A 19,247-nucleotide genomic window follows, 5' to 3' on the forward strand; every position below is an offset into this window, starting at 1 on the left:
TATCTGAGCGTCAATATCGACAAATGCTGAAATTGAATTACATGGTTTGAAACCATTAAACTTGATCGCTCTCTCTTAGTGGGTTAACTTGTAAGTGAATTTTCTCAGCCTAAATTATTAGACCTATAGTATTATTTGTAAGTAAAATTGAAATGTTAATACCCTGCACTTCAGTAGCTTCTTCTTATTGACTTCTCCAAAGCTGTATTTTGAGTTGCAGAAAAACATTTGACTTTTATAGCATTTTAAAGAGATAAGACTCTTATTCTGTTTGTTTCATTGTTGAACCTTTCATTCCCTTTTTCTTCATTAGGTTGTGCTTTGTATATCTGTTGATGTGTCTAAAGACTATGGACATGTGGAGAATGTCCTTAAACAAGTAAGAAAGTAATTTGTCTATTTTCAGTAATTTTTCCCTTGTATGCTACATATTTATAGTAAAAGTATTTTCTTTTCATGATTTTGAACATTTAAGTTGCTGCAAATGTACAAAAAATATTTTCCCTGCTACCAATATGCATACTACCTTTTGTATAGGCTCAAGAGAAGTTGGGTCCAGTCGACATGCTTATAAACTGTGCTGGAACATCAGTTACAGGAAAATATGAAGATCTTGAAGTGAGCTGTTTTGAAGTGAGTAAGCATGTTTTTTTTCCCTTTAACAGATAATTGGGCATAATTTCTAAAGAATCACTAATCCAACATTTACATCAAGTAAACTGTCTATTATGAGGTCCTGGAAGCTGAAAATAAAATATATGTACTAAAATCACAGTTTGAAACTTTGAATGCTGTGACAGTTTTCTTGTTTTATAGCTAGATAGATATAGAGGAGACGGGTGGACGGATGGACACTTAGTTTGTGGCGTTTAAAGTATCTTCCTCCCCAAAAAAATGAAATGTGCTTTTTTTTTAACAAGGACAATCCCAATGAACTCCATAAAGAGTTTGAAAATTGACGATCATTAGCTCTAAACGAGAAGCAGCTATGTTCTGTGAATGAAATTATTACAAGCAAATTCTTCACTTGATAAAAGAAATTTAAGGGATTTGAGAAATTTAGGACAGATTTATAAAGGCAATTTATCAGTAAGTGTTTGGGTATATAGTGGTTAGTGGTTACAGAGAGGATACTATTAACTACTCTGTTCATCTTGACAGTTGTGGGCTTGTCTGCATAGTGTATTACTCTGCACTAGAGAGGTGTAAATGCACTAACTGGCCCATGTGGATCTGGCTGGTGCACATTAGGGTACTTTTAGTGCAGACTAATGCATTGTGTAGACAAGCTCTATGTTTGTTTTATTCAGAACTGATAAAGAAGTGATAAGCCACCTCTGTGTTGCTGATGATTCAATCCTTCATCTGTTAGCAGTCTTGCAGAATATCATATTTTAGGCTTTGTACCCTTGAAGAGTCTTAAGCTATGTCTCTTCACTGCTGAGTTAACTTGAGTTGTCTACACTTGCATTAACTCCTTTAGAGTTTGACTATCACAGGTGAAAACGGCCACAAACTAGTCCTCAAGCAGCACACAGGGTCTTGCCTACGCTCTAAGGCTTTGGCTAGTATTGCTATGATAGCAGAGCCCCACATTGGAAGCTGGCAGAAGGAGTTCTGCTGTCATAGCTACACCACCTCCCTGAATGACATTACTATGCAGACAGAACCAGTCTTCTTCATAGTTGCCAGCATGGCCATGTCAGCTGGGGAGGGTGATCTCCTCTCAGTCCCTCCCTCCCGACACCACAAACTCCCACCCCCACCCCGTTGACATTGGCTATGTTGGCAAAACTTTGTGCAGACAAGTCCAGAGTGATTGTGTGAGCAACTGACAAGTTATGCTAGCTCAAGCAATACCATATACCTCTTTGTAGGCCACCCAACTTCAGTTAAAAGCACATCCATTGCTTAGAGTGAATCACTCAGGGGTTTGTGTATGTGGATGGGACTCTGAGTGCAGCACACAAGTTCTAATTTGAGTTAACTCTGTAGTGAAGACAAGCCCTAAGCCAAGAAAATGACTGATCATCCTCACCCACAGTCAGCATTTCTCTGAAACTTAAAATCTTTTTTTGGTTCAAAAGACTACTGTGTTCATATGATTCATCACAAAGCATTCATTACTTTCCAGTAATTGAGATTACTGGTCTACAGATGAAAAACAGGCAAAGGAGAGCATATGTTCTGATTAAATTCTTAGAATGTATTTCATAAGGCTGTTTTGCCACATTAAGGACTTGAACAAGAGCCCGCTGAATTCAGTGTTAGTCTTTCCCTTAACTTCAGTGGGCCTTGTGTTATGCTGTAAATACCCAAATTGACTCATGCAGCTTAAATTAAAATTTGCAAAAGTATGTCTTGTAACTAAACTTCACTCTGTTACTACCGGTTACCCAGCAAGAAATCTACCTCCTTAATCAAAGTAGTTTGAAACCACGCTGCAAATCAGACATGACTTTTTTTAATGGTGCCATGCAGGAAGCAGATCTGTAATTTTGAGTATCATTCAACTACATTAATTTGCTATTTCAGTTTAGTTAAGGCAAATACTTGAACTTGAAATTGTATAGTATAAAATAGGTAGTGGTTGTATTAAATTTACTATTAATGTCTTTCTCCTATTTCTGTAGGGGAAGGTTTCAGTTTATTTAGGAGCTGCTTTTTTATTTTTTGCAGGGCGTTAGACTTTAACTTGGGTGTGTTTACTTAAGTGCATTTCTTAACTTTGGATGTACATTATGGGGACAAATTCTACACTCTGTGGATGGCCTCAGACACTGTCACTTGTGTGTTTCTGCTGTGCTAAGTGGATGGAGAATTTTTTTTGTCATGGAAAGGCTGTTCAAGTGTTGGTGCTGGTCCCCTTGTGTGTTGTGAAGTGTGGCTCTCTGGCATCTCTGGGTTACAGTTACTGGGGGATGACATGCAAGAATGGCAGGAGCAAGGCCAGTGGATTCACTCTAAGCAAACACAGGCCAAAATGGAGACTACAACTATGATAGTAGCCCTGAAACTGTTGTAGCAACTCTGGAGCTATGTGGGAGGAATTCATTCTTGATCCCTGTGGAGGTCATCCATGCAAAGCTTACTTACTTGAACTTTGCGTAAGGGTCAGGATTTGGTCCTTATTTTGAATATTAGCCCTCTAGCAGGTCAGAATATTGAATTATACTGTAGTTTAGTCTGTGACTGATTGTGATCTGGACACAAATGATCTGATCTTGTGAGAAATCTTTTCATACTTGTGACTCTCAGAAAAGGTTAGCTAGTTTTTTTGTTTTTAAGTGTTAACTGAAGTCAACACCTGTCTTTATGGTTTTGTTCTTCCATATATAGTCTGTATTTGTTCTGTACTCTAAAGTGAAGCACTACAAAGATGTTTAGGCATGAGTTGTAAAACAATATTTAACATATTAATTCAGTATCTTCCACAGTCTGCTGTCAGGTAATTGCAATACCACTCTGCTAGAGGCACAAATCAACATGCTTCTCACTCCCTTTGATACCCTGCCAGTCATTGGACAATCTCCAAAATCTATTGCTTATTTACAATAAACTACCCTCCTGATACCTATCTTTAAAACAATGGCACTATCTAAAGTTTTTAGTAACTTTTATTCTTCACAGTGTACTTTCATATGATTGAATATTTAAGCAAATTGTTTCCTTGACAGTTGCAAAATGCCTTATCTATCATCAGATCGGATTCCAATAGTTGAAAGTTGCTAAGCATACTTTATTTTGAAGACCAGCATCATCTTGTCTGAGTGCATTATTAAATGCAGTAAATGGCATTAAATTATTTTTTATATATATAAAATATATGTGTGGTCAAGATTCTCACCTCAAGCATGTATAATGTTGTAAACTTGGGATATAACTATCCTTCCTATAATTAGTTCTGTCAGTTAGTATCAGCCTCTTATGATTGCTGTGCTATGACTGTTGTAAATATGTATTGTTGAGATGTTGAACGCTAAGAATTTTGTATCTGTACTATTCTAATATGATATTCATAATATTTGCACAGAGATTAATGGCAGTCAACTACTTGGGTAGTGTTTACCCAAGCCGTGCCGTAATTGCTACCATGAAGGAACGAAGAATGGGAAGGATTGTGTTTGTATCATCTCAGGCTGGACAGTTGGGACTATTTGGTTACACAGCTTATTCTCCAACGAAGTTTGCTCTTCGAGGATTGGCTGAAGCCCTGCAAATGGAGGTATGATTATCTATTTCTCAGCTACTTGTAGCATAATTGGTAGATATTAGAAATGTTGCATCTCTTGCATCCTTGCGTATGGTTTGAGCTACCATACTACTAAAATGCCTCTGCACAACAAGTCCAATTAAGAACAAGATGGCAGCCTTTATAGATTATTTAAATGAAACCAACCCTTAAAATGGTTCTAACAGATTATGAACAGTCTTTTTTAAAAGTGCAGTTCTGATCTGAAAGTGACCAGTTAAAAACCATTGAGTAGCCATGTTTGTCAATAATTTCCGTATTACTTGTATTTAGTTTACAAGTAAAAAAATTTTCTAACTGTTAGGCCCACTGTTCTCTCAGTCAAGCTGTGTTCTTTCCATCTTGTGTATCATTGCCAATAACAAATAATTAAATGCCACATTAAGCCCTCAGTGACAGCTGTGAAACCCCATTACTGTTTATAAAGTTGCACAGGTATAACTGACTGAAGCTCAGTAAAGAATTCTGATGCATGATAAGGCATAAATCAGCTCCTTTTTAGTTATGTAGGCTCCTTCCGTTACAATAGAAGGAAAAAACAGTGAAAACCATTTTAAACTGAATTAGGATGCTATAATTCTGAATAATTCATTCTCTCTCTCTCTCTCTCACACACACACTCACACCTCTGTTATGTAAAAATGCATCTTTTTTCTCAGTTGGTTTTAAGAGCAGAGCAGTACTTAAATAGACTCACAGACTTTAAGGTCAAAAGGGACCATCATGATCATCTAGTCTGACCTCCTGCACATTGCAGGCCACAGAACCTCACCCACTCCTGAAATAGACCCCCTAACTTCTGGCTGAGTTACTGAAATCCTCAAACTGTGGTTTAAAGGCTTCCAGTTACAGAGCATTCATCATTTACACTAGTGACCCGTGCGCCATGCTGCAGAGGAAGTCAAAATAAAATCCATGGACATGTGATCTGGCACTAACCCATAATTACTCCCTTAGATAATTACATTCTATAAACTAAGTTGGGGCAGATCCAGCACTAAAACACCTAACAGGCACATTCTTTCAATGTGGCAAGAAAGCTTTATATCATCCAAATGAACTTGAGTCTGACTACTTTTTACATTTAAACTGTTTAACATTTCTGTGTGGATCTCCCCTCCTTCCCCACCCCATTTTTGATTCCTACATTCTTGCTTCCTCAGCCAGAATGGACTTGAAGTGCTGTAAAGGGAGTGCTTAAAATATGCTTAGAGATGGAGGGTGGAGAGGGGGATAGAGAGTACCTCTCATCACTCCAACTCCATTGTCTATTATTTAGTGGCTCTGAATGCATTCTGTTCTGATTCTGATCAGAAGGTTGGTGGCTGATATTTTTGCCAAAATCTGACTCTAATTAAAAGAAGAAAAAATCACCTGTGGCCTTATGACTTGTAAACTTAAGTTAATTATAGAATATTTATAAAAGAAAAAAACATATTAGGAATGTTTACAGTACTCTTCTCATGTTCAGTCTGAGTCTTAACCTTACAATGGGTACATGCGTTAGAAAGCTAGTGATCTTATTTGCTAAGTGCTTTACAAACACATAACAGTCACTTTCTGCCCTGAGGATCTTTCTTAATGCTTGCTGTGTACTTATTCTTCTGAGTGTTTATTTTCACACACTATAATTTTTTTTAAATATGTGACTCCAATATTTTGAGACAGCACTTGGTAACACCTCTGTTTAACTTCAGAGGATCAGATTTATTTGTGCTGACAGAGTATTCTACGATCTCCTTTTCACCATATTTACAGTATACATTCACTGCTGGCAGAAGCACATTAATGTGAATTTGTGCCCGAGTAAGAGCCAGACTCATTGTCCTACACTTTAAAAACCATAGATGAGCATGGGCGTTCAACAGTGTTGTGATCTGTTCATAAGCTCAATTTTTTAAACTGAGAAAGAATGCAGCTTTCTCCTTCCTACACTTTTTGGAATGAAGACGTTTTAAAGATCACTTATGTATTAATAGTCCTTCAAATTCTTTGTTGTTCCTATTATGCTTCCTTGTTAAAATTATAGGCCTGATCCTGCGGGAACTGGTTGTAAGACTGTATACATGTTTGAAACATCTCAGCACAATCTAATGTCAGTATAAATATACGAAACTTAACAATATTTCCCTCATATTAACAGATGCAATTGTTTTTCCAAAAAAACAGGTAAAGCCTTATAATATCTATGTAACAGTGGCCTATCCTCCAGATACTGACACACCGGGCTTTGCAGAAGAAATCAAAACAAAGGTAACTTAATTCATAAAGAATCTTGCACACATGTCCAGGATCTGTCACTTCTGAAATTAAAATGCATTGTCCACTGTGTTCATTAAGATCATGCTTTATATGTTTAAAAAAATAAAATGTCCCCTAAATGTCATTAGATAATGCTACTGAACTTTAGCTGTCAAATATATAACGGGGAACATTCAGAATCAATTAACTAGTAAGAAAACATTTTATTCAGATCAGTGTTTTCTTTACAAAGAAATTTACGTAAAAATCTACGTAAATTTTCTTTACGAAGTCTTGCTGAAAATGTCACAAAAATGGGACCAGTGTTAGCAATTCTAAACCAGTCTACCTTGTTTCAACACTGGTTTAACAGAAACAAAAGTCTTACTTAACTGCTTAATATTTAAAGTTTAAAAGTTATTTGATTAAGATGGGCCAAATTTTGTGTCAGTTACACTCATGAACCTATGAATTAAGTAGTTTTCAGGGGCATAACTAAAGGCAGAATTTGGTCATAATTAAGGATACGAGTTTGTCACCAAAGTCATGTGACTTTAACGGGTTTCAGAGTAGCAGCCGTTTTAGTCTGTATCCGTAAAAAGAAAAGGAGTACTTGTGGCACCTTAGAGACTAACAAATTTATTAGAGCATAAGCGTTCGTGAGCTGCAACTCACTTCATCGGATGCATACATCAGAAAATATAGTGGGAAGATTTTATATACACAGAGAACATGAAACAATGGGTGTTACCATACAGACTGTAACAAGAGTGATCAGGTAAGGTGAGCTATTACCAGCAGGAGAGCGGGTGCGGGGGGCGGACCTTTTATAGTGATAAGGTGGGCCATTTCCAGCACTTTACAAGAACAGTAGGAGGGGAAATAAACAAGGGGAAATAGTTTTATTTTGTGTAATGACCCATCCATTCCCAGTCTTTATTCAAGCTTAAGTTAATTGTATCCAGTTTGCAAATTAATTCCAATTCAGCAGTCACTCTTTGGAGTCTGTTTTTGAATTTTTTTGTTGAAGAATTGCCACTTTTAGGTCTGTAATCGAGTGACCAGAGAGATTGAAGTGTTCTCCGACTGGTTTATGAATGTTATAATTCTTTACGTCTGATTTGTGTCCATTTATTCTTTTACATAGAGACTGTCCAGTTTGGCCACTGTACATGGCAGAGGGGCATGGCTGGCACATGATGGCATATATCATATTGGTAGATGCGCAGGTGAACAAGCCTCTGATAGTGTGGCTGATGTGATTAGGCCCTATGATGGTGTCCCCTGAATAGATATGTGGACTCAGTTGGCAACGGGCTTTGTTGCGAGGATAGGTTTCTGGGTTAGTGTTTTTGTTGTGTGGTGGGTGGTTGCAGGTGAGTATTTGCTTCAGGTTCTTCCATGAGTACTTTGGCGTCAGCCTCCTGACCCTCCCCCACATACACACACCTAGACAGGTCACTGGCTTCCATGAACTTTTGTTTATTGCCCACAATCTGTGCATGACTTTGATGAAAAATCCCCAGTACAAAATCTTAACCATAATGTAGTAATAAAGTATGATGGAAAGTATTTGTTTTTCTCTTGGTATTAGACACCTAAATGCAATTCTACCATATCTCTTTCCACCAGTGTGTCTGTCAACAAGAGGCTTTTATTTAAATAAATATATAAAAAATCCCTAAGTATTCTAATATAGAATAAGTTGCTTCTCCTCACGAATAAGTTGCTTCTCCTCACTAGACCTTCCAGAACAGATCACCAAACAAAAGTGTAACTTTTTAAAGAGCTGCATGGCTAGGATTCATATTGAAGTTTAAACTGAGCATTGAGAAGATGAGGCTCCTTTTATTACCATATAGAGAACTAGAAACCAAGTGGATCACCCTATCCTAGAACAGCTATAATGTTACTTCTGAGAGCCATGCGTTATATGTAATAAGAGATTCAATTGAGTGTTGCGTTCCTTTTGTCTTTCTCTCTGTTTATATAGGAATTAAGGATTATGTAACAGAACTCTTTTGCAATCAAAATATTCTTGTTTAGTCAATCTCTTTTGAGATAGTATACATTTAATCCAAAATTCTTCTGCTACTCCCACCCAAAAAACCCCTAAAGGTGAAGAACTAGGAATCTGATTTGCAAGAATATTTATGTAGATTGGAAATTCTTTTGTGTTGTAAATTTCTTGTGTCCCCTCTGGTTTTGTACCTGTTATCTTTCATAACTGATCCTATTTCAAGGAAGTAGTTACAAGGAAATACCTTGTCTTACTCAAAGATTAGTTTGTGTTTAAAAGAGATCCAATGGTTTTTATAGTTTATTTGGTAAACAGACTTTTTGAGGTGTGTATTAATGGAAAAAAAATCTAATCCTTAAATTTGGTTTTATTTAAGCAAACTATAGGAATTCTCATGTGACTTCATCTTGCTACTTGCTTTTTACAGCTAGCTTTTCCCTTTGCTTAAGGATCTTGCTTGTTAATATTCGATAATTTTAATTCTGTTGCTCGCTTTCACTCATTCATTATTCATGGACTAATGCCCCCCCACTTGTGGAATTCCGAGGTAATTCAGTATTGTTGCTAGAGGCTCCAGGACTAAGTTTAACTCACCAGCAGTTCAGGCCACCAGATTTTCTGCCTCCAGTGGTGGAACACGGTGGTGGTGAAGATTCTTCCGACCACTTTGTTTTAAAATATTTATTTTTATTCATTTTGTGTGAAGTTCCATCTTATGAACTTCCTCCTCCTCCCCTGGATCAGGTAAATGGCAGTGTGGTGGTTTCAATCACATGGATCTACAACTGCTGTACCTCCCTTCCAGACAGCTCAGTCCCACTAAGGCGTGGTAGAGCTTTCTGGCAAACACCTGGCTCAAATTTAAGCAGTGTTCCCTATGTGTGGCAGCATTGTACAAGTTCTACAGGGAGTGAATTATGCACTGCCTGTTCCCAGTCAGCTGACCCTTGCACTGCCAGGGTATAGGCTCAGAGTCAGACTGTTGGGTCCCCACCCTGCCCCGAAGAGCCATGATTCCTAACAGAGAAAAGCCTGATCAGGAACTCTGAGCTTTTGGGGAGAGGAAGCTGTCAAGCTAGCTGAGGGAGCAAGTCCTACAACAGAGCTAGGCTGGGGGGTTGGAGAAACATGAAATGATCCAGAGTCTCCCCTTACTGAAGTGGGTTCCCTGGGGAAAGAAGCAGGACTTCTACACAGGTCCCTTTCACTCCTATTATGAGTTGGGGAATTCGCATGATAAGTAAGAGTAATTTCTACAAACTCAGGAGACTTTCAAAAAGCCAAAAGCAAGCATTCCCTTCCTAAGGCAATAATTAGTGGGGTGAAAAATCAAGCCTTAAATCTATTCTCCTTTTGTCTTTTCACCCTGCGGGTGTTTGCTGGGGCTTTTCTCCTACAAAGCGTGTCTCTCTCTGTGCTCTAATCATGGTACTCTCTCTCTCTCTCTCTCTCTCTCCCCCCCCCCCCCCCCCCCAGAATGATGCTGATTACTAAGTAAAGCCCAAGTGGTACTAGGTTGCTCCTACAGTACTTACTTGGGTGATTGCCAGCCGGGGGAACAGGCACGCAGCTTTTCAGTTCCTGAGGGCATCTAGCAATCTAGCTTCATAATCGAGTTGTGTGGTTCCCTCTTCTGGTGGCTTGAGCTAAAGGGCTGAGCTTAACGCATGAATAATGAATTCAGAGAGAAGCTGCTCATGGTTTTTTTAAAAAAAAAAAAAATCAATCTCTGCTCTAATTTATACGTTCTTCCAGTTAGCATCTTTTTACTTTTAAAGAAATACTAAATAAAGATGTTCCCTAACTTTGTGGTTTTTTTTTTAAGTCAAGGCCAAATGCCTGATGTAATCCTTGCTTATATACTGTTTTAGGTCTAGAAGAAATGATGAGTGCCTGTTTTTTCTCCATTGTACATTGGACAGCCTTACAACTAAAGAACAGTCAGGATAATTGTAGGGTGTCTGAAAGTTAGAGGGAATAGTTAGATATTTTTTTTCCCCCTCACATTTAATAAACAACCAACAATTTATATTGCAGTAGTGCCCAAAGGCCTTAGGTGGGTTTAGGGCCCCATTGTGCTAGATCTGTGCAAATACACAAAAAGACAGTCCTTTAATGTTCATTCTAAGCTTTTTTGGGAAATATATTTTTAAAATTTAGCTGTTACAAATAACATTGCAGATAAATCATAGAACTTTTTAAATTTCTTTTCACTATGCTATCTTTCATTTTTTGCTTCAACATCTAGTGTTACGGTCACTTAGCTAATTTTTATAGCCTATTTCACTTCCTGGTTCTCTATAATGTTCAGTGTTTTGGTTGCAAATACTACAAGAAAATACTTTTTTTATTTTATTTATTTTAATAAAAAATCTCCCTATGGTTTATAATGGAATAGAAAAAGATACTGAAGTTTTTCTGGTGCATTTAGTATTGTAAATGATTGCATTTTTGGCATCTAAAATCTAAATTTTCAGCTACACCTTAAATATGCAACTCTGCATTTATTCCTTATCTCATTCTGTCGGGATACATTTGCATTAGGGCTATCAATTAATCGAAGTTAACTCAAGCAATTAACACACAAAAATAGTTATGATTAATTGCAGTTTTTATCACACTGTAAAATAGAAGAATACCAATTTAAATGTATTATAAATATTTTTGGAAGTTTTTCTACATTTTCAAATATATTGATTTCAGTTGCAACACAGAATACAAAATGTACAGTGCTCACTTTATATTATTTTTTATTCTTTATTATTTTTGTACTGTAAAAAACAAAACAAGTAGTATTTTTCAGTCCACCTCATACAAATACTTCAGTGCAATCTCTTTATCATGCAAGTGCAACTTACAAATGTAGAAATTTTTTTACATAACTGCACTAAAAAACAAAACAATGTAAAACTTTAGAGCCTAGTACACCCACTCCTACTTCTTGTTTAGCCAGTTAAGACAGACAAGTTTGTTTACATTAATGTGAGGTAATGCTATCCACTATTTTATTTACAGTGCTATCTTATTTACAATGTCACCTGAAAGCAAGCACAGGCGGGTTCTTCTTGATGATAATCCATAGCAGTGTGGACCGGCACCCCTTTATTTTTATCATCTCTGTCAGATGCCATTAACAGATTGATTGAGGTTGATTTTTCTTTTTTGATGGTTTGGGTTATGTAGTTCCGCATCAATATTGCTCTTTTAAGACTTCTGATAGCATGTTCCACACCGCATCCCTCTCAGATTTTGAAACCTGGGGTCAAGCACCAACCTTATTGATACCTTTTTTTGTTACCAGGTTTGCCTGTTACTTTGGTGTATGCTCATTTATTAGGGTTACTCTTTTGGGGGAGAGGTAGGTTCTGTAATTCTATCAATGTACTGCTTGTGTCTCGTGTTCTCATACGGAGCTCTACTTCTCCCTGCTGCAAGTTCCCTCCCAATGGAGCTATCCTGCAAGACCTAGGTTCCCCAGAGCTGGGTTCTTCCAGCCCCAGAATCTCACACAGCGTGTCTAAGAGGATCGGGTTAATCAGCACTCCCAAGCTGACCCCTTCTATGTCCCTGGACTCAGCGGGCTCGGTCAAGCAGCATTTCCAAGCTGTCACCCTCATAGGCCCTTAGATTCAGCAGGCTGGCAAGAACAGCACCTCCAAGCTGTCCCCCTCGTGTGCCACGGGCACTGCACCGGAATAGAGCGTGCCTGAGCAGGCTGGGTCAAGCAGCACTTTGTCTGCCACCCTCCTATGTCCCAGGCTCAGCACGTCCCTATGCCCACTTTCACGTTACAGTAGTTCTGGTAGTAACCCACTTGATGAGCAAACCCCACAGGATTTTTGGGTGCTGCAGGGATCTTTTAGTTTAGGTATGAGGAGTGTTGCTGCAGAGAAAATATGAGAGCCAAAAAACACTTATTGGGGGGGAGGGGGAGAGAGGCAAGCAGCTTAACCATGAAAGTTATTTATTGCCAGGTAATAACCATAGTACATTCACATACTTGGGCAGCACCATCAGCCAGGATGGTGGAACAAGCCAGGAGATCCAGAACAAAATTAATAAAGCCAGGAATACCTTCAGGAGCTTAAATACAGTCTGGACATCATCAAAATACAACACCAAAACCAAACTCAAGGTTTATTAGAGCTGCGTACTTTCAACACTACTTTATAGTGTAGAATGCTGGGGAATGAGAAAGTATGACATGTCCAAACTGTCTTCATTCCATACAACCTGCCTCAGAAAAATCCTCCGTATATTTTGGCCCAGAACAATCTCAAACCAAGATCTGTTGACACAGTGCAGCCAAGAGGATCTGAGCACCATCATTGCCAGGAGGCGTTGGAGATGGATCAGTCGTGCGTCAGATGGAAACTGATTCCATCACCAGAATAGCAATAAGATGGACACCTGAAGGCAAGCGAAAATGAGGCTTCCTGAAAACAATGGCGAAGAGCTGTGGAAGCCAAGCTGAAAAAGATTTGCCAGAAACAGACAGGAGTGGAGGAGCTTTGTCACTGCCCTAAACGCCAGAGGTGTAATAGGGACAACATGATGATGATAAATAACCATAGGGGAGCCAAACAAACAAAACAGTTATAATAAATCTAACTTAAATTTGATTATAAAATTCAGATTTAGAAAACTATAACTGATCACACAAGTCATGGTCAGAAGGCTATACCTGGAGGGAGGGAGAGAGAGAGAGAGAGAGAGAGCTGGGTTCAGTGAAAAATTTAATTAACACATTATATTTTCGATGAGTGTCTTCTGGAATGGTGGTGGAAGCATGAAGGTGCATACGAATGTTTAGCATACCTGGCATATAAATACCTTGCAATGCCAACTACAACAATGCTATGTGAATGCCTGTTCTCACTTTCAGGTGACATTGTAAATAAGTGGGCAGCATTATCTCCCCTGAATGTAAATAAACTTGTTTGTCTTAGCGATTCGCTGAAACAAGAGGTAGGACTGTGTGGATTTGTAGGCTCTAAAGTTTTACTTTGTTTTGTTTTGAGTGCAGTTATGTTTTAAAAAAAAAGTCTATTTGTAAGTTGCACTTTTATGAGAGATTGCACTGCAGTATTTGTATGAGGTGAATTAAAAATACTATTTCTTCTGTTTTTCTGTTTCAGTGCAAATATTTGTAATTATAAATAGTGAGTACTGTACAATACTGTTCTGTGTTGTAATTGAAATCAATATATTGGAAAATATAGAAAAACATCAAAAAATAGTTATTATAAATTTAAATGGGTGTTCTATTATTATAACAGATTTTTTCAGATCACAATGGGCCAGATATTCAAACGTACCCAAACTGATTGAATACCTACCTCCCAGTGAAATTAATGAGACACACAAGGCAGGTGAGGTGAGGTCTTTTATTGGATCAGCTGCAGTTGGTGGAAGGGACAAGCTTTCAAGCTTCACAGAGTTCTTCCTGAGATCCTTTCCACAGGCAGTTGGTCACTAAAAGACATCACCTCACCCACCTTGCCTCTCTGTACTGGCGGACCAACACAGCTATAGCAACACTGCAAACTGAAATTAACGGCAGTTAAGTTCCTAGCCTGCTTATGAACTTTTGGAAATCACACTAGGCCTGTTTATGCATCTTTAGATGACTAAAAACCTTTGCAAATCTGGTCCCTATGTCCTTCAAAGCTTTAGAATTAGTAGATCTCATCATCTTCCACCTGGTTGTTTGTTTTTTGGTTGGTTGGTTTTGATAGACTGGAAGAGGAAAACAGGCGTTCTTTTTACATTTTCTATTCCCAGTCAATTTCTCAACTTTTGAATAAACTAGTCCAAATGAAGAAAATATTCTCTGCACCTGCTAGCTAAATTGAAACCAAAAGCTTTTCTGAACAACAGAATCTGTGGAAGTACTTACATCTGGAAAAATGTAAAACAGCAGCTTCATTGAAAAGGCTGAAAATAATATTGATTTTTAATGTGGTAGTGACATTGTGACGTTTCCAAAGCTTGAGATGACCTCAAAAGTCAAGATGTTTTTCCTACTGTTTTTTTTTATATAGAATTAAAAAAGCCACACCCTTAAATCATTGATTTAAATTTTTTATTTATCTATTTAAATGACCTTAATAGATTACAATAAATTTAGGACTTAGGTTGTCATAAAATTTTGAACAGGTTTATTTTAAAAAATGCCTTGTAATTAAATAAATACCTGTTGTTGTTTTTTAAGATTTTATCCACTTTGAGTCTTTGCTAATCTCTCTAGCTGTGCGTGTAGTTAAATGCTTTTGATGTGCACATGCAGCTAACTAAATGTATAGTTAACTTTTTACAGACCACTTGACCACTTCAGGCCTGGAGTTCGTGTTTATTAAACAACTTTATCTGGAATAGGCTGTTGTGATGCAACTAAAGATTCTTTTATAATGGAAATGCACAATGGAGCAGAGTTAAGCTTGTGTATATGATCTTAACATAAGGTATTGCCATGCTCTTGAAGTTTTGATTCTGCAACCTCAGTGTTGTACTAAAGTAGTTTCTGTATTGGAGTTTTCAGTCTTGAGCTGCTTAAATTTCAGCAGCAATTCTTCAAGCAGTATGCTTGAGTTATAAAATTGCCCATCTGCCCAAGAGCTAGGCATGCCGGGCTCTGGTTTGTTTCTGTTCTTTTAACAGACCTGTTCGATTAAAAGAGATCTAAATGATAGATGCCAAGTTATATGTGCCTTGAGGCATTAATGTAGCACATCAGCTGCTTCATTTGAGAGGTGCAAAAACTTCACATGCATATTTTGTAAATCCCCAACAAAGGGAAGAGATGCAAAAGTGGATTTTGAAGGATATTGTGTACAGAAAACTACACTTTTAATGATTTCTTGGTTTGTGGATCTAAAAGTATTTTCTTGTTAATGGAAAGCAGTTTAAACTTCCAGTATAAGCTACAAATGATAGAAATTGAATTTATATCTAGTATATAAACTAAATACAGTTTAATAATTCTAAGAACTTCAATTAAGAATAAAACACTTGAGCAATTACTATTTTTAATCTGCAATCGTAAAATATTACAAATAACTAAAAGCAAACAAAGTATTGGCAACTTTTCATGAAGTTGTCCTTTTAGTTTATGAAATATGCCTTTATGTTGTAAAAGGAGTTATATTTGACAGTCTGAGGTATCTCTTGTTAACAGTATTAGTACAGCGAACCTAAACTGATGCCAATCCACTTAAAACAGTGATCACCAACCTGTAGATCATGATCAACTGGTCAATCCTGGAGCCTTTGACCGTTGATCACGATCTCCGGCCGCTAAAAGTGCTGCCTGCTCTGGCCCTGCACCACTCCTAGAAGTAGCCAGCACGTCCCTGTGGCCACTGGGGGGCGGGGGCAAGTGGTCTCTGTGTGCTGCTCCTGCCTGTAGGCACTGCCCCGCAGCTCCCATTGGCCAGGAATGGGGAACTGAAGCCAATGGTAGGGGCAACATGCGGAGCCAGAGCTGCAGGGATGTGCTGGCTACTTAGAGGAGTGGCGCAGCACCGGGGCAGGCAGGGAGCCTGCCTTAGCCCCACTATGCTGCCAACTTGGAGCCGCCCAAGGTAAGTGCTGCCAGGTGGGAGCTGCACCCAGCCCTGAAACCCCTCCCGCACCTCTGTTCCAGCTGTGAGCCCCATCCCAGAGTCAGCACCCCGTACCCTCTCCTGCACCCCAACACTCTGCCCCAGCCTGGAGCCCCCTCCTGCACCAAACTCTCTCCCAGAGCTTGCACCCCCAACCGCCTCCTGCACCCCAACCTGCTGGCCCAGCCCAGTGAAAGTGAGTGAGGGTGGGGGAGAGCAAGCAACGGAGGGAAGGGAGATGGAGTGGGTGCGCCTCAGAAAGGGGTGGGGTAGATCCTGAGTTGAACTTAAATTCAAAAAGTGACCTTGTATGTAAAAAGGTTGGAGACTACTGACTTAAAGCCTAAGGCAGGTAAATTACATGACACAAGAAATAATGGTAACAGAGTATTTTTGTCTTCTCTGTGTTGTTATATAATCAAATTTATAATAATATTTCTATATCTTTTTTTAAAGCCTTTGGAGACTAAACTAATTTCAGAAACCTCATCTGTTTGTCAAGCAGAACAGGTTGCCAGAGTTATTGTTAAAGATGCCATAGTAAGTAATTTTTTTAATGAGGTCTTTGAGGGAAGGCATGGGATGGGAAATGGTTGCATGAAGTACTTGTTTAAAGATGTAAATAAGAATTGTTAAATATAAAAATATTTCTTCTACAGGAAATGTTACTTGTATTTTTTGTACCTGGGATGTTATTCTTTAGCATTTCTTTTTCCCTTTTTCACCCTACCCCCAAACATGTTTCATTTAATCTCTTGGAGCTAATATGTCTTTGGAGCTTCTACTCTAAAGACAAAACAAAATGCAGCAATGTCATGTCAGAATAAACTCAAACAAAAATTATGAATGTTTTAAAATATTAAAGATGTTTTCCATGCATCAAATGGTTAATAAAAGGTTACTTGCCTAGTGCCTATGAAAGATCCAAGAAAGCCTTCATTTCTCTGGTTGAGATCAGTTGACACTGAAATAACTATACTAAAATTCATAGTATTCTAGTGTGTGTGAATATCTGATTTGTGAATAATCATAGTGCAGAAATTCCCACTGGTTGTAGCAATGAAGACATCAGCCTTCCCAGCAGCTCTTTATTCTCAGAGATCTTGTGCTATAGAATCTTCAATCTTAAAGCACAAAGAGAAATGACATTAAAGAGGAGTGCCTGGCTTCAAGCACGTCATGAAAATAAAGTTTTGTCATGTTTGCTTGCAGCCACATACGTCAAATTTTGTTTCAGTTCTTAATTTATTCACGTAGTCTGGCAACCCAATCATATAATTTATAGTTCCAGACAGGTAGAGGCCATCCCTTTCTTACTTTAAAAACTCGATCTAAACCTTCAGCAAGTGTGTGTTTGGGTTTTTTTGAGTCTTCACCCATATGCTGTATGGTTGTTCTTAGCTATTTCCAGATAACCTAAAAAAGTAAACCCTGTGGCCAAGAGAATGCAGTACAGAACACTGTTTCAGAATGTCCAAATGTGTCAAAAAATTAAAATAAAAGGGAGGGGGTCAAATTATCATGACAAGTAGATCTTTCCGTTACGTGCACAGGGTTATCCGGAGTAACAATAATACGTAAGAAGGAAATATTTATTTTCCAGTTTCCCAGTATTTTCACAGGGGCGCTGCCTGAAGATTACGATAATTTGCTATAGTTATCTGTGCAGTCATACTCCTGGACAATTTCACTATTTTGTTGAATGAGAAATTCTTGTTCATGGAAGCCAAATACCATTTTTCATAATGTGCCATATGTAAAAACAAATCATACCAATTAAAAACTGCTAGATGGACAAGTCTACTCTCTTATTTGAGAAGGCTATATCTTTTAGCTAATGTTAAATCTCTTTCCGCATGCTTAATTTCACATTTGTGCAGTAGAACCTCAGAGTTACGAACAACAGATTTATAAACTGACCGGTCAATTATATACCTCATTTGGAAACAGAAGTACACAATCGGGCAGTAGCAGAGACCAAAAAAAAGCAAATACAGTACTGTGTTAAACGTAAACTACTAAAAAAAAAAAAAAAGGAAAGCAGCATTTTTCTTCTGCGTAGTAAAGTTTCAAAGCTGTATTAAGCCAATGTTCAGCTGTACACTTTTTTGAAAGAACCATAATATTTTGTTCAGAGTTACAAACATATCAGTTATGAACACCATTCACGGGTGTTTGTAACTCTGAGGTTCTACTGTATATCACTAGCACTTAGAGACCACATTCGGGAATCAGATCCCCATCATGATAGATGGTGGGGGGGTGCGCAGTTATGTGCGCATACAGATGAAAAGAGATGGCTCTCACCCTTAGTCATTAACCCCTGGATTTGTTCAGCCTTCCATGTGCACTTTGATTTTGGACACCTTATTCAGGTACTTAAGCAATCTGCAGTTCAAAACAAAAACGTGTTTTGGGTCACTGTCACCCAACATGAAGTAAAACTGGTATATTTCCCACATGTACCTAAAAACTGTTGCTCATTTTGACACATACTGTGTAGGTGAAGGATAACAGTCTCTAACCCCACTTGAAATGAGGTACCAAATAAACAGCATCTACCTTCAGCAAGCTAACCTTGATAAGGAACAAGCAATATTTTCATTCTCTTCAGATTCTAGCATTAGAGAGTCTTCTCATTGTAGAAGAATCTAGTATTGTCTTTGAAGCCTGTTTATAAGTGGGGAAAACATCTTAAATAATCAATGTTCCTTTATCATCTTTCTGTGCTCTGTGGGCAGAAACCTGCATGCTGTTGGTAGTTAACTAATATCTCTAACGCTTTTAATTTTTTTTATTTTAATTCTTTTTTAATTTTTTAAATTTTTTTAATTCTTACGTTTCTTTTGGTATCGTGTTACTTCGCAGTACTTCTCCCCATTGAATTAAGGGAATGGAAGGACAGCAAGAGCCTTTAACCAGTCTGATTGGTAATATTACTTTAAAGCAATTAAGAGAGAATTTTGCAATTTGGTAACATTTGTTTTTTGTGGTTTTTTAAATTTCCCCTCTTTCCCAGCAAGGAAACTTTAACAGTTTTATGGGCTCAGATGGTTACATGTTATCAATACTGACCAGTGGAATGTCACCTGTCACTGCTATTACTGAAGGTCTTCAGCAGGTAAGATCT

The 19,247-nt window shown here is 38.0% G+C and overlaps 1 protein-coding gene across 1 annotated transcript in view; it reads left to right on the top strand.

Moving 5' to 3' along the window:
• KDSR (3-ketodihydrosphingosine reductase) overlaps positions 1-19,247 on the top strand; it is a 47,055-nt gene that overhangs the window by 21,496 nt on the left and 6,312 nt on the right. The window contains exons 4-9 of the mRNA XM_084619730.1: positions 314-379; positions 538-633; positions 4,034-4,225; positions 6,422-6,505; positions 16,574-16,657; positions 19,137-19,238. Of these exons, the coding sequence (XP_084475856.1) occupies positions 314-379; positions 538-633; positions 4,034-4,225; positions 6,422-6,505; positions 16,574-16,657; positions 19,137-19,238 (624 nt within the window). The remainder of the gene's footprint in view (positions 1-313; positions 380-537; positions 634-4,033; positions 4,226-6,421; positions 6,506-16,573; positions 16,658-19,136; positions 19,239-19,247) is intronic.

Source organism: Lepidochelys olivacea (genome assembly GCF_965140295.1).
Source record: "Lepidochelys olivacea isolate rLepOli2 genome assembly, chromosome: 2".
In the NCBI taxonomy this organism is placed as follows: domain Eukaryota; kingdom Metazoa; phylum Chordata; order Testudines; family Cheloniidae; genus Lepidochelys; species Lepidochelys olivacea.